Source organism: Sceloporus undulatus, chromosome 1, assembly GCF_019175285.1.
Source record: "Sceloporus undulatus isolate JIND9_A2432 ecotype Alabama chromosome 1, SceUnd_v1.1, whole genome shotgun sequence".
Classification (NCBI taxonomy): Eukaryota; Metazoa; Chordata; class Lepidosauria; order Squamata; family Phrynosomatidae; genus Sceloporus; species Sceloporus undulatus.
The window spans coordinates 236,835,008-236,849,712 of NC_056522.1; the positions used below are offsets into that span (position 1 = coordinate 236,835,008).

General features: G+C 43.0%; 1 protein-coding gene across 1 annotated transcript in view; it reads left to right on the plus strand.

The window, feature by feature from the left end:
* The first annotated feature begins 353 nt into the window (after positions 1–353).
* ESYT3 (extended synaptotagmin 3) overlaps positions 354–14,705 on the plus strand; it is a 55,582-nt gene continuing 41,230 nt past the window's right edge. Inside the window, 3 exon segments of the mRNA XM_042447185.1 lie at positions 354–711; positions 9,826–9,867; positions 11,421–11,555. Of these exon segments, the coding sequence (XP_042303119.1) occupies positions 403–711; positions 9,826–9,867; positions 11,421–11,555 (486 nt within the window). The 5' untranslated portion in view covers positions 354–402.

Sequence of the window (14,705 nt, forward strand, 5' to 3'; positions counted from 1 at the left end):
CAGACTATTGGCCAACGTGGCTGAGGCTCCTGGGAGCTGAAGTCCAACATCTCTTAAAAGGCAGAGTTTGGGGATCACTGCTGAACACTTTGTATTACAATAGTGCTCCCCAAAGTGTGTTCTTGAAGGGCTTTTGGACTTCAGCTCCCAGAATCCCAGACTATTGGGCCAACATGGCTGAGGCTTCTGGGAGCCGAAGTGCAACATCTCTCCAAGGGCAGAGTTTGGGGAGCACTGGGACTCCAAAGGCATCTGGGGAAGTTTCGGCCCAGCCTCTGAGAAGAGGAGGCGGGTCTCCCCTGAGGCTCCTCCCCTTTGCCTCCCCACCTGTTCCCTGGCAGCATCCCTGGAGAGAGAGCACTGCACCTGAGCGGCCTCCCCATCATCCCTTGGCTGAGCACGATGCCGCCAGGGCCCCCGAGAGCAGAGGGCTCTCCTGGCTGGGCAGCCAAGGCCTGCCTGGCCCCTGTGCTGGCGGCGCTGGGCTCCTTCGTGAGCCGGGCTTTGCTGTGCCTGGCGCCGGTCTACCTGGCGGGCTACCTGGGGCTGAGCTCCAGCTGGCTGCTGCTGGCGCTGCTGCTCTGGCTCTGGTGGAGGGGGAACCGCCGGGGGAAGAGGGCCCGGCTCCAGGCCGCCTTCGGGGTGCACCAGAGGGAGGAGCAGGAGGAAGCCATCCGCAAGGGCCTGGCCTCCCACCAGCTGCCCGCCTGGGTAAGAAGTCCTTTCCCTAGTCTCAGGGCCCCCTGGAGGCCCACCCGTCCTCCAGGCAAGGGGCCTTAGGGGGCAGGTTGGCCTTGGGCAGCCTCTGAGGCTGAGAGAGTGTGACTTTCCACTCTTCCTTGAATGTCTTCCATCTAGAGCAAGCATGGCTTTGTATTTCTAGGAGTGTTTTTGGCTTTTACTTGGTCACGTCCTCCATTTCTCTTGAATGTCCTCCATTTGCATTATGATTAAGAAGCATGCATTTACGTTTCCAAGAGTGCTTTTAGCCTTTACCTAGTCATGCCCTCCATTTTCTTGAATGTCTTCCCTTTGGACCAGCTAACTCCAGAGGACAGGACCAAGATTCAAAATGACCTGAATAGACTAAAAAGCTGAGCCAAAGCTAACAAAATGAACTTCAACAGGGAGAAATGTAAGGTATTGCACTTAGGGCGGAAAAATGAAATGCACAGATATAGGATGGGGGACACCTGGCTTAAGGAGACAACATGTGAAAGGGATCTAGGAGTCCAAGTAGACCACAAGTTGAACATGAGTCAATAGTGCGATGCGGCAGCTAACTAGGCCAATGCGATTTTAGGCTGCATCAATAGAAATATAGTGTCTAGATCAAGGGAAGTCATAGTGCCACTATATTCTGCTTTGGTGATATGATAGCCCTGTTTAAATGTTTGAAGGGATGTCATATTGAGGAGGGAACAACCTTGTTTTCTGCTGCTCCAGAGAATAGGACCCGGAGGAATGGATGCAAGCTCAAGGAAAAGAGATTCCACCTCAACATTAGGAGGAACTTCCTGACAGTAAGGGCTGTTTGACAGTGGAACAAACTCCCTCAGAGTGTAGTGGAGTCTCCCTCCTTAGAGGTCTTTAAACAGAGGCTAGATGGCCATCTGTTGGGGATACTTTGATTGGGAGTTCCTGCATGGCAGAATGGGGTTGGACTGGATGGCCCTTGCGGTCTCTTCCAACTCTATGATTCTATGATTAAGAAGTGTGCATTTACATTTAAAGGAATGCTTTTAGCTTTTATTGGGCCATCTGCTCCCCTTTTTCTTGACTGTCCTACATTGTGCAGTGCCTTGTCCTCCTTTGTGGCCAGGACCTTTGAGGAGGCAGCTTGGGAGATCAGCTCGGGGTCCCTTCAGGCCAACAGCCAAGGTCTGGGCCAGCAGTTCCTGGGGATTTTCCAGCCCCCTTGGAAAGGGCTCTCTCTGGTGATGCAAAAGAGCGGTTGTGCAAGAGCAGCCTGTCTGGCTGGATGCTGAGCATAACTCTGGCGCATCCTCACCAGCTAACACTGGCTGTTTGGCAGCAAGTATGTCCTGTCTTCTGTTGCTGGCAGGGGCATGTTCCTCAGTCTCTCACAGCTTGGAAAACACGTCCAGGGGGTAACCCTGTTGTTGTTGTGTGCCTTGAAGGCATTTCTGACTTACTGCAACCCTCGGGGTTTTCTTGGCAAGTTTCCTCAGAGGGGGTTTGCCATTGCCATTCTCTGAGGCTGAGAAAGTGTGAGCTGCCCAAGGTCACCCAGTGGGTTTCCATGACTTAGCTGGGAATCGAACCCTTGTCTCAAGAGTTGTATAGTCCAACACTCAAACCACTACACCACACACGCTGGCCCTGTAGCAAAGTACAGCAACATCCAACATCCGCAAAACAGGGATACCTTTATGGGAACAATGAAAATGCACAAAATACCTTTGCAAACCTTCCAAGCTCCATTGGCTTTGTCATAGGCAAAGGTATTAAATATTCAAATAGTTTGAAAAGGTTAATTTGGGAGAGTAGGACTCCTGGGATCCCTTTAGCCAACCTGGACAGATGCTAGCTGGGGGATTCTGGGAAGTGTAGGAAAAACTAGGGATCTCTCCATCCTGTTTCCAGCCATGGCTTGAGCTTTGCGCCAGATTCAATTAAGGTTGCTACTAAAGTGAAATTGCTACAGAGTGGTTCTTGTCTATTACAAATTCCCTGGCCCACATTGTTATTGCACTTGCTGTAAATTTGTCAGTGCTGAATGAAGTCCATGGAGTTATTTATTTGTATATTGAATTTGTATCCCCATCTTTGTCTAAGGAGAGGACTCCATCCTTCTCCTGGTTAATGTGGGCCCATCAAATCCTGTGGGCTTGAAAAGGATTAAATGTTGAATGTGATTTTATATATTTATATTTTGTTACATCCCACCTTTCCTCCTGAAAATCTTCACTCATCTCCATCCTGTGAAATATATTAAGCTGAGAAATAGTTACTGGACTGAGATGTCCCAGCTTGATGGCCAAGGGAAGATATGAATATGGATCTTCCCAGTCCTAATACAACACTTTGACCACAATACCAAGCTAGCTTCTTTGAGCCAAGGCCCCAAAGTATCTTTAGTGTTAGACTCAGTCCTGGAATAAATAGCATAAGAATATCTTGGAGTATGTACAGAGCGAAATACTTTAACAACTGACTTGAACCAGGATCATCAAGGAAGAGAGCAAAGGCATTCAAAACATATTGTTGCTAAAGCAGTCTGAAATATTCTTCTAACCCTTGAAAGGTGCTTATCTAGTTACTATTGTTTTTAAAACCTTTCTTTGATTCTCTCAGTACAGTATTTAAAAGCATTTGGTGAGAACTGAAAGTGCTCCCAGTTATAACTGGCAACATTATTACAGTAGGAAGGATTATGCTTTCAGAAGAAAGTACTGTATTTAAAGGCTGAATACCTCAGCGTGGCCTCTTTCGCTTTAAAGGACACAGAGAAAATATATTTTATTGCTGTAAGACAGGTGACACAGAATGACTGTTTAGAGCTAGGCTTGCCAACAACTGAAGGAATTTCTCTGTGTAAAATGTTATGCATGTTTTTAAGGTTTTAGTACTTTCCTGAAATGGGAGTGGCCTTCACTCTTGGAAACGTAAATGAACAATAAACCTTGAACCAGCCCTGACTAGTTATCTGACTAGCTAGTTACTAGTCTTGAACTGATATAGAATTCTTATAGTTTATTATATCATTCTTTGGCTTAAGGTGAACTCCCTCGGAGTATTATGATGGATGGCCATCTGTCAGGGATGCTTTGACTGAGAGCTCCTGCATGGCAGAATGGGGATGGCCCTTGTGGTCTCTTCCTACTCTACGATTCTATGATTCTATCACAGGGCTTTCAGAGGGAGTTTGCCATTGCTGTCCTCTGAGGCTGAGAGAATATGACTTATCTAAGGTCACCCAATGGGTTTTCATGGCCAAGCAAGGATTGAAACCCTGTCCTGGTTTCCAGAGTCCTAGTCCAACATGCAAACTACTATAGCATGTGGCTCTGCAGAATAGTCTACTTTAATGGTGGACATACTCCAGGGAAAGATCCCATGTGGAGTAAGATGTAACATAGGGTCTGGTGATGCTGGAGTCAAACTAGGATTGGGAGCAGTTACTTTTCACACACCTCAACAGCAATATATACTAGGATACTCTGCATATGCAAATATTAATCATATTGAGGATTCTAATCAACCAAAACATAATATTCTTTTTCCTGAAGACTTGCCAACAGAGCTGTCAAGGACAACTAGTATGTACTTGCATTTTATAGATGAGGAATGTTAGGCTGAGAGAGAAATGATGAGCACTGAGGAGAACATGCAAAGATGATGTTACACCCTGAGGCAAATAATCAAACTGTGATTTGATGTGCACTATGCCATTCCTCTCCTGGTGCACTGGCATATAGGGTTTCTATGCCAGTTTCAATCCACAATGCCTCTTTCTGAGGAAGGGCCCAACTTAGTGGTATAAATGTCTACCCCAGTTCAGGGCATTAGTCACAGGGAGCCCTAGGTTAGATGCTAGGTGCTTTCTTTAGAGTAGCAGAATTTCTGCTGAAAGCAGTGCTTCTCAACCTTTGGTCATCCAGATGTTTTCCAGAAGTGCCAGCCAACATGGCCAATATTGAGAGATTCTGGTACCTGAATTAAAAAACCATCCAAAGGGCAAAAGGTTGAGAACCACTTTAGGTTTAATTTTAGTGCTTGCATCCAGTGGAATCCTGGGCTTTGGTGAAGCAAATTATATTAAAGCTAATTGCTTACTAAACTTGAATCAATACCGTTTCCTCCCTATGGTGGGATATTTTTGTTTAGCTATGAAAACAAAACAATAATAAAGTTCTTGGGATAATCCACTGGAAGCTCCAGGGACAGCCAAACCCTGGTGTTTTCTTTCTTGGACAGCATGGGTGGCAAACAGTGGGAGGCCAGGAAGAATGGTAGACTTGTGGCACATGAGTAAGGATGCAAACCTGCATCCTGTCTAATCTTGCACCAGAGCAGGGCATTCACTTTGCATCATGGAAAGGCTGCCTCTGGGCACTAAATAGCCATAGCAATTTTTTGTGGTGTTGTTGTTGTTGTTACAGTTTTGCTTTCTAATGCTTAAACTGCAGTATCATGAACCAGCCACCCTCCATACAGCTTAATATCCTGAGAGTAAAAGTGCTTCCTGTTTTTTCTCACTGACATGGGGTCTTTTCACACTACACTGTTATATCTTTGTGATGCCACTTCAGTTTCAGTGTTTGCATGGAGTGGAATCCTGGGATTTGCAGTTTGGTGAAGCAAATTACATATTCAATCAGCTCCACATCCCAAGAGTGGAATCAGAGCACTATAATCGTATCCTTCCCATTTGTCAGGGACAATCCCAATTAACCCTCTGTCATCCCACTTTCTCAGCTCCTTTTAAAATAGTATGTGTCTCTTCCTCCAAGTTTCCTTCTTTGTATTGACTTACTTCAACTGCTACAAACCAAGCTCAAAGTGCAAAAGTATTTTATGCTCACTTAACTCAGTAGTGGGGAAAAGAGAAGAAGAAGGGAAGGAATCTTGCCCTTCCCAGTAGGCTGAGGCAAAAGCAAGCTGCCCTCTTGACTGAGGAGTATTTCAATACTGTAAAATTTACTACTGAAAGTTATACACAAGGCCATACAATAACAGTTTATAGGGACCTTTTCACATTACATACTCAATGCTTCATTTGTTTGTTGCATGTCAGTAAGTACTGTGATCTTCTCTGGGGACTTTAGTTTAAAAAGAGTGATATAAGTCCACTCAAAACAACTCTAATGGTTTTGTACCTATTCAGCCATCATGACTTCCCTCCAAAAACAAACAAACAAACCTTCAGCATTTTATTCTGTAATAGAATATCTGAATTCTATAAAATGACAATGGAGCATGGGAACAAATGTTACCCAATACTGTAAAACTTTTATAGCCTGCCACAACTTTGTTTGCCTGTGGTTTTCAAAACTGTTTCAATATACACACCTGTTCAGAAAACAGTTTGATTCCTAGGATCATAATTCCCCCGTGGATGCTGAGAGTTCTTTCAGCTATTTCTTAGGGTGTCCCCCCCTTTTTTTTTTTTTTTTTTTTTTTTTTTTCCCCCCCCTTTTTTTTTTTTTTTTTTTTTTTTTTGCAGCACTAAATTTCTGTTGCATACTTTTGATTCTGGATGATAACATTCAGACTGTGTGCTTTTTAAAATTTGCTTGTCCTTTTTAAAATTGCAGCACAGAATAGAACCTGGACTCTGATTAAAGAATATATCAGCAACTAAAAGAAATCGAAAAGCTGTCTAAAATATAATCTAGATACAATGCAAATGTAACTTGGCACAATACCCTGGAGGCAACCAGTACCACAGTTGCCAGTACCTGCCCATGTCCCCTGGCCGTCTGTTTCCACACCATGGCAGCTGATTGCATGGGTGACCACCACTGCTGAGGGTTGTTCACTTCTAAGGTTAGAGTGAGGTACCCAGCAATCATCACATGCTGGGGTGCCTTGTTCTGACCTCTGGATGAGTGACCCGCAGTGGATGTGTTGGGCATCCTAGCAGAATGCCCATGTAGACAGCCACCATGGCATGGGAATGGTGGTTAAGTTTTTAAAAGTGTGGTAAGTGTGTTATTCCTCCAGTTCTGGTGTGGAATGTGCCGCATGTCCTCTGAACTGCTCACACCAGAACTGAGCTTTGGATGATGCATCGTCTGAACAAGACAATGCCAGAATGAAGGGGGAAATGGGCCTTTTGGCCCATGCAAACAAGACTTCAAAGATGCCACTGTATTGAGGTGGCTGAGCAATGAATTGAGAACTCTTATTGTAACATGAACTTACTATTGCCATTAGATATCCCTCAGCTACAATATGAGTGATTGGCAATTCTGCCTGGCAGACTGTGGGCGCTGTAGTACAAAAAGTAACATTTTAAACTTTTTTTTCTGAACATTTGAAAAAGTTGTACAGAAGTTATTGCCCTATGCTTGTTTTTTAATGCAGTTTGAGTATTTGGCAAAAACCTCAAAGAAATCCAAAAATAAAATCTACAGTAATATAAAGCTGAACATCTCTATTTTCCTAGAACATGCCCCACTTATTTTCAATCAGTATTAAAATTCTTATTGTAACTATGTTCAGAACAGTTCCCATCCAAGCAATATGACTCTTCTTGATTAAGATATACACTCATCGCTCCACATTTGTGGTTTTGACTTTTGCAGATTTGATTATTCATGGATGTTATTAATATATTATCTCTAGTAGTGTTGCCAATTTCTGGGCAATTCCCCGGAATCTGGGGAATTTAAATAATTTATTTCTAGGGATTTTGACTGAATAATAATAATAAATATTGGGAAATTCTGGAGATTTTGGATTTTGGTAAAACATTCCGGGGAAAATCTTCAAGGCTTGTTGGCAACACGTCTCTCTAGGGATATCTGGGGCCTCCAGCACAAATCTATGGTCAACTGAACCAAATGTTGCACTGAAGGATCTAGAGATTATAACGCTAGGTATTTTAGCTCCTCCAGAGCAATTCTGTGGTCAGTGTCTGACCATAGAGTTGCACTGGAGGACCTAGATTCCTAGAGAGGTGTTCTCTCCGGTAAAAACATAGTGTTTTTGTTATTGTGATTTTTTCTGCATTCACGAGGGTCCTGTGCCCCTAATCCCAGCAAATGTGGAAGGATGAGTGAATAATCCCCATCATGATGGCAGAAGTCATTAGCATGATCATAAGATGAAGTTTAAATGTGTATTAAAGATGCAGCCTAGGACTCAATTGTCTTGACATAATAGGCCATCATTTAATAGAGTGAAGATGACAGATTCTATTAGTGCAAATATAATCTGATTCACTACACCAAGCTTTTATCTCTTGATAAAAAGTACTGACTATTGAGATAAAAAGTGCTGACCATCTGTGGTTATTGTCACCTTTTATTAGTAAATGTCAATGATGTTTGATTGCTGATGTTTCACAAGCTGACAGAATGAAATTTCAATGAATATGCTCATCTTGTCTTTGTTGTTGTGTGCCTTCAATTAGTTTCTGACTTCTAAAAGAAACCTATCACAGGGTGTTCTTGGCAAGATTATTTCAGAGGGGGCTTGCCTTTTCCTTCCTCTGAGGCTGAGAGAATGTGGCTTGCCCAAGGTCACCCAGTAGGTTTCCATGGCTGAGTTGAACCCTGGTCTCCAGAGTCATAATTCATTGCTCAAACTGGACCATGCTGGCATCTTGTCTACAAAAGGGAAACAGAGAATTTAAAATCAAGGGACAGTAAAATAACCTTGTTTGAAGAAAAACATGCTAGAGAACTTTTATGTCTGAATTCATGGAGCTGGCTTCCATGCTGTTGGTATGTAAATTCACTCAAGGTTATCATTTGAATGTTAAAGGTGGTATCCAAGATTGTTGAATCCTATCCCCCCAATAGCTCTCTTCAAGTACTGTGTAAGTCCTACATTGGATTCACCACCACTCTAATATGGGAGACAGCAGTCACCACTGCCAAGAACTTCACTGAAGGTCTAAGGTGAACCTGTCTGGATTTCAAGCAAGAGGTGCAAATGATTCATAGGAATGAAGCTGCCCAATACTGGGTCAGACTACTGGTCCATCTAACACAGTGTTGTCTACATTGGCAGGTAGTAGCTGACCAGTCCTGTTGGTGATTTATGCTGGCATGAGTTCTGGTTACATCAACATAGGTAGTTTGTTGTCCAAGAAAGTGATAGTACCCCCTTGCAAAATGCCTTTACTTAGGTATACAGGGATGGCTGCATGGTTGATAGGCACAGCTCTGCCTCCAACCACTGATTGACCACAAAGATAAAGGCTGCTCTGCCTCTCCTAGTCCACAAGGAAGGTGTACAGTGGTTAGAGATGGAGCTGCACCTAGGAGCCATTCAGAGAGCAGCTTTTGGCTCTGGATCACTGCATAGCTATGCTCGCAGCAACTTACATTTTGCTAGCAATTCAATAAGGGTTTGAATCAGATCTGATGATGCTCCTGTTAATTGAATAGGCTAAGGACTGAACCTGAGTCCTTCTGTGTACATAGCATGTGTTCTATCATTGAGTTGCAGCCCCAGGAATACTAATGGTGGTGGTGGTGTGGTGGTAGTGGTAGTGTGAATGTTTACTACCAAGGCTGAGCTCAAATGTATTAATTAGATTGGGCCCTGAGAACAGTTAGAAAAAGGAAGAGGAAAAAGAAAGAAGAGGAGGGAAATAAAAGGAAGTAGTGGAAGGATTAGGGTAGGATTTGGCACTCAGTTTTAGTTATGGAAAAAATGACTCTGCCTGTGTACTTGTTCCTGCAGCCACCCATACACTATTCAGTGTATTGTCAAAATGTCAAATATTTTCAGTGCTTTATCTTTTTAAGGAAACTTAAAAGGAGGGAAATCCTATATGTACTTTCCTAGGAGCAAGTCCCATTAAACTCTGTGAGCCTTATTCCTGAACTGATTGAGCAACCAGCCATTTTAATTTGCACTGCTTATGGAAATGGCACCTCTACTCTGTCTTCAGTATACACTAACTATGTTCAAGCAAGCTTCCCTGGAACCAGCTGATAAGTATACAAATGCATAAATATCAACAGAATCTCTCCTTGTGTTGAAAAGAAGCATTTAATTGTACAGTCCAGTGCGGTGTCTCATGGCTGTCTTGTCAGTCCTGTCTTCTTAATTGTACCTTGCTTGTTAATTCATTTAGCCAAATAAACTCTCAGCTCACTTTTGTTTGTTCTTGCTTGCCAGGTTCACTTTCCTGATGTCGAAAGGGTGGAATGGCTGAACAAGGTAAGTCACAGAATGTTGAAATGAGTTTTATCTGCAGAAAATATATTTACTGTATAGAACTCCAGTCACAGCTGGCTTTGTAACCTGACTCATAAATCTCTGGGGTATATAAACATATTTGCTCTGGTGAGTGATACTTTAAATGCCGGTGTTGAGTGTGACTGGTATGAACTTCAGGGCTTGGTTTGGAGCTCCTATCCTTGAAAGTATTCTGCCAGAATACTTCATCACTGAAACAGTGTTCTTCCTCCATCATTAACCATCATCACCACCATCATTTATATAATGGTTTCTTGGGTGCATCTCACCTGCCTGTGTTTTCCCACTGCTTCTCCTATAGTTCCACCCCCTTTTTGGACCAGGAAAAAAAAGTGTTAAGGAAGAAAAAATGCAATGGCTCTGTGGTGCCATTTTTGGGTGGTAGTGCTCAAAACTCTTAATTAGACTTGGCCAAAGCCCTTGATATACATTATGTATCAGTTCTTACAGCCAGATTGTAAGGGAAATTGCTGATTGGATACTAAGGGAAAAGCCTTTAAGTCAAGTAAATCAGTGGTCAAGGGGGTGGTTGCCATCCCTGGCCTCCATGCATTCACCTACCTCATGTTTTGTGCAAAGCCTTTCTGAAAAGAGTGCAGGAACAGTAATTGGGCCACTAAGCATGATCCTGAGCTTCCCCTCTAGGGTTTATTGATAACAGGTCTGGTCACCTGAACAGGGATAAATGGCTCAGCCTGTAGTGGGACCAGCACTGTTGGTTTTGTGATGTCTGTAAAGTGCCATGTAGATTTATGATGCTAAATAAATAAATAAATAATATTAATAGCAGGGCAGGACTTTAGGATAGATGTCTGCAGGCCTGCTCTGTAAAGTCTGCAAGGGACCATACAAAGGTAGTACAGTACAGCTGACAGGACATTTGAAAGTGAGGCAATCTCCATTATCCTCTACAAGAAACATCTCCTCTCCCTATGACCATTGAGTCCAGAGAGTTAAAAAAAAAACATAAATGCATCACTGTCCTTAAGAACACCATAGGCGTTCATAGCAACTTACCCTTTGAAAGCCATCGAAAGTGGAGGCCATCATAATATCTTATGGTAGCAGCTTCCAGAACATGATAGTATGATGCTCTGTTTGTTTTTCTGAAACATCTAGCTTTGGTGAATGACCTTGGGTCCAAGTATGATTGATTTTAAAAAACACAGAAAATAGAAAGTGCTGTATGCTGTACCTAGGACTGAGAATATGCAATCAGAAATTTATTGTATTAAATATTCCACAGCGAGATGTACCAAGATCTAAGAAATTGTTCTGTTTCTGCAGATGACCAGCTCGTTGAATAAGTGAAGATATGTATTAGTGTAAGATAACATGTACTGTAATTACTTCTCTCCTCCATGGATTTACAGTGTAGTCCTTGGCAATTAATGCTCTGGCTACCTCCAGCTGAGAATATTTTTAGAAGCTGAAATAAATTCTGAACTGCAGCTGTGACTTTGTGTGCCATTTTGCTACTAACAGTTACCTTGTCTGTATTGCACTGTGTTTAGATTCTTGAACAGTCCTGGCCATACTTTGGGGCAATTATGGAAAAAACATTCAAGGAAGTCCTTGAACCAAAAATCAGAGCAAAGAATGTGCACCTGAGAACATGTACATTCACCAAAGTCAACTTTGGAGACAAGGTAGGATATTGATATTGGAACAGGAAAGCTAAAGTAAGTAATAGGGGGTTAATAATAAATAAATAAATAATAATAATAATAATAATAATAAACTGTTTATTTATATACCGCTTTTCCTTGAGATCAAAGCGGTTCACATCAGGTAAAACTATGACAAACGTCATAATACAGTATAAAAACAGTTAAAACATTCAATTACAATCATAAATATTCAATAAAATTATCTAAAATAAGAAATCAAATAGTCAAAACTATAGGCTATCAAGTATCTTAATCTAATTGGGGAATATTTCTCTAAAAAGAGTTGGGAGGGTATGCTTGCTGGAAGAGATAGGTTTTTAAAGCCTTTTTAAAGGCTTCCAATGTACCACTAGAACGGATCTCTTCCGGGAGAGCATTCCAAAGAGTAGCCGCTGTCGCTGTGTAAGCTCTTTGGTGGGTTGTTGCCAGTCTCATTTTAGGATGTTCAAGTAGGAGTTTCCCCGTTGTTCTAAGGGTGCGGGGCGGATTATATAGGGAGAGGCGTTCCCTCAAGTAACTCGGGCCCAAGCCATGTAGGGCTTTAAAGGTAATAACCAACACTTTGTATTGGGACCGGAAGTGAATTGGCAGCCAGTGAAGAGATTTTAACATGGGTGTTATGTGATCCGACCTAGATGTACCCGTGACCAATCTGGCTGCAGCATTTTGAACCAACTGAAGCTTCCGAACCTGATACAAAGGTAGCCCCATGTAGAGCACATTACAAAAATGCAAACGAGAGGTTACCAGTGCGTGTACCACAGTTTCTAGGTCCTTCGATCCAGACAGGGACGCAGTTGGCGTATCAGCCGAAGCTGGTACCAAGCACTCTTGGCCATCGCATCTACTTGAGATGATAACTGTAGAGATGGATCCAGGAGTACTCCCAAACTGCGAACTTTGTCTTTTAGGGGAAGTGTAACCCCATCCAGGACAAGATGGCAAATTTCCCTATCTGGATTCGGAGGACCTATCACGAGCACCTCTATTTTCTCTGGATTCAGCTTGAGTTTGTTTTTCCTCATCCAGCCCATTACTGACCCCAGGCAAGCATCCAGAGGAGAGGTGCCAACCTTAGTCACTGTATCAGTTGGAGACATGGAGAGATAGATTTGGGTGTCATCAGCGTACTGATAACACCGAGCTCCATGGTTCCGGATGATCCCTCCCAGCGGCTTCATGTAAATGTTAAATAGCATGGGGGACAGAATGGCGCCCTGAGGGACGCCCAATGTAAGCTCTCTTTTACAAGAGCAACTGTCCCCCAGCCTCACTATCTGGAATCTCCCCGAGAGATAGGACCGGAACCACTGGAGCGCAGTGCCCTCGATAGCCAAATCTCTCAGGCGCTCCAGAAGGATACCATGGTCAATGGTATCAAAGGCCGCTGAGATGTCCAAGAGCACCAACAGGGTTACACTTCCCCTGTCAGTGGCCAGACGGAGATCATCGACTAAGGTGACCATGGCATTCTCAACTCCGTAGCCCGCCCTGAAGCCAGTTTGAAACGGGTCCAGATAATCGGTGTCATCCAAGACAGCTTGGAGCTGAAAAGCGACTGCCCTCTCGATCACCTTGCCCAAGAATGATAATAAGGAGACCGGTCTGTAATTACACATTAAAAGGGGACCAAGAGAAGGTTTCTTCAAAAGAGGCTTTACTAATGGAGTATTCCATATCTTCCAACTGTTCTGATTTGGCATGGACAGCCTGATTAATCCTCAGTCATCCCACTTTTTCAACTTCCTTTAAAATATCCCAGTTTTTCTCTTTACTTTCCACTTTCCTCCTTTTTCCTCAGCTTATTTCAGTTACTGCACAAGTAGTTTGTACTCAATTAACTTGGCATGCTCAGGCAAAACCAAGCTGTTGCAGCCTCTCCTAGCTTGTGTGTTCTTTCTCATTAATAACTTTTGCCATATTGACCACACTCCGATGTTGCTTGGCCATACATGTCCTGGTTTACACCTATGAAATGTTGGAGGTTAACAATGTTTTGTAGCAGAAGCATGTTCCCTCTATCAAGTTATTTCTATGAACTGTTCTTGTGGGTATCTCTCTCTCTCTCCCTGCCTATTCCAAATACTTTTATTGCTGTCAAATAGTTTGTCTTTAAAAGGACTTTCAATAGTGAAAATGAACCAAAGACATGCACCTTATCACACGGCCAAAAAAAAAATGACTCACCCCTTCTGGGATACAGCCACTTACAGAATGAAATTGGGAATTATCGTAGGAAAAATGCTGCTGGTGCTGCCAGCTGACTGCATCCTGGCTGCATCCGGCTCCCAGCTGTGCTCAGCTGGCTGATTTGCAAACATGGGAAACTCCTGTGTTTGCAAATCAGCTGGCTGAGCGCAGCTGGGAACTGGGATACAGTCACTTGGCAGCATCAGCAGCATTTTTCATGCAACAATTCCTGACTGCATCCTGTAAGTGGCTGTATGCCAGAAGGAGTAAGTCACTTTTTTTTTGTCCTTGCGATAAGGTCCATAGCTATGTTAGGGCTTTATCACACCAGCAAATAAAAAGGCAACGTACCGTTTTTATTGCTGCCATGATCACCAGGGCTGGAGAGTAGGAGTAAAGGAATAAGAGGTTTTTACAGGACTAGGAGTAGGAATAAGGAGTAACAAAATATATTTGTTATTCCTTATTCCTGTTATTATATTTTGAATGCAAAGACCAAAAAATATTTTTATTATATTGCACTGGGGAAGGGACTGGGAGGTAAAGCACACCCACCCACCCACACACACACACACATACTCACACACACCCCAACACCAACCTTGCAAAGCAACTGGGGATTTTCTCCAGGGCTGGGGAGTAGGAGTAAGGAGTAAAGGAGTAAGAGGTTTTTACAGGAGTAGGAATAGGAGTAACTTTAAGAAACAAAATCTTATTCTGGAGTAGAACAAGGAGTAACCCCAAAATCATCACTGTTCCCCAGCCCTGATAATCACACTTTTTTGCTTTTGCATCACTGGAGACTTTGGCCGCCATAGTGCTCCCTTCCTGTCCTCTCCATTTAACTCTGCCCTCCCTACTAACATGCTTTAAAAAAAAATTTTTTAACATTCTTCATGAAATTTTGGAACTCTGCAGCCCCGCTTTAATGTTTTAACT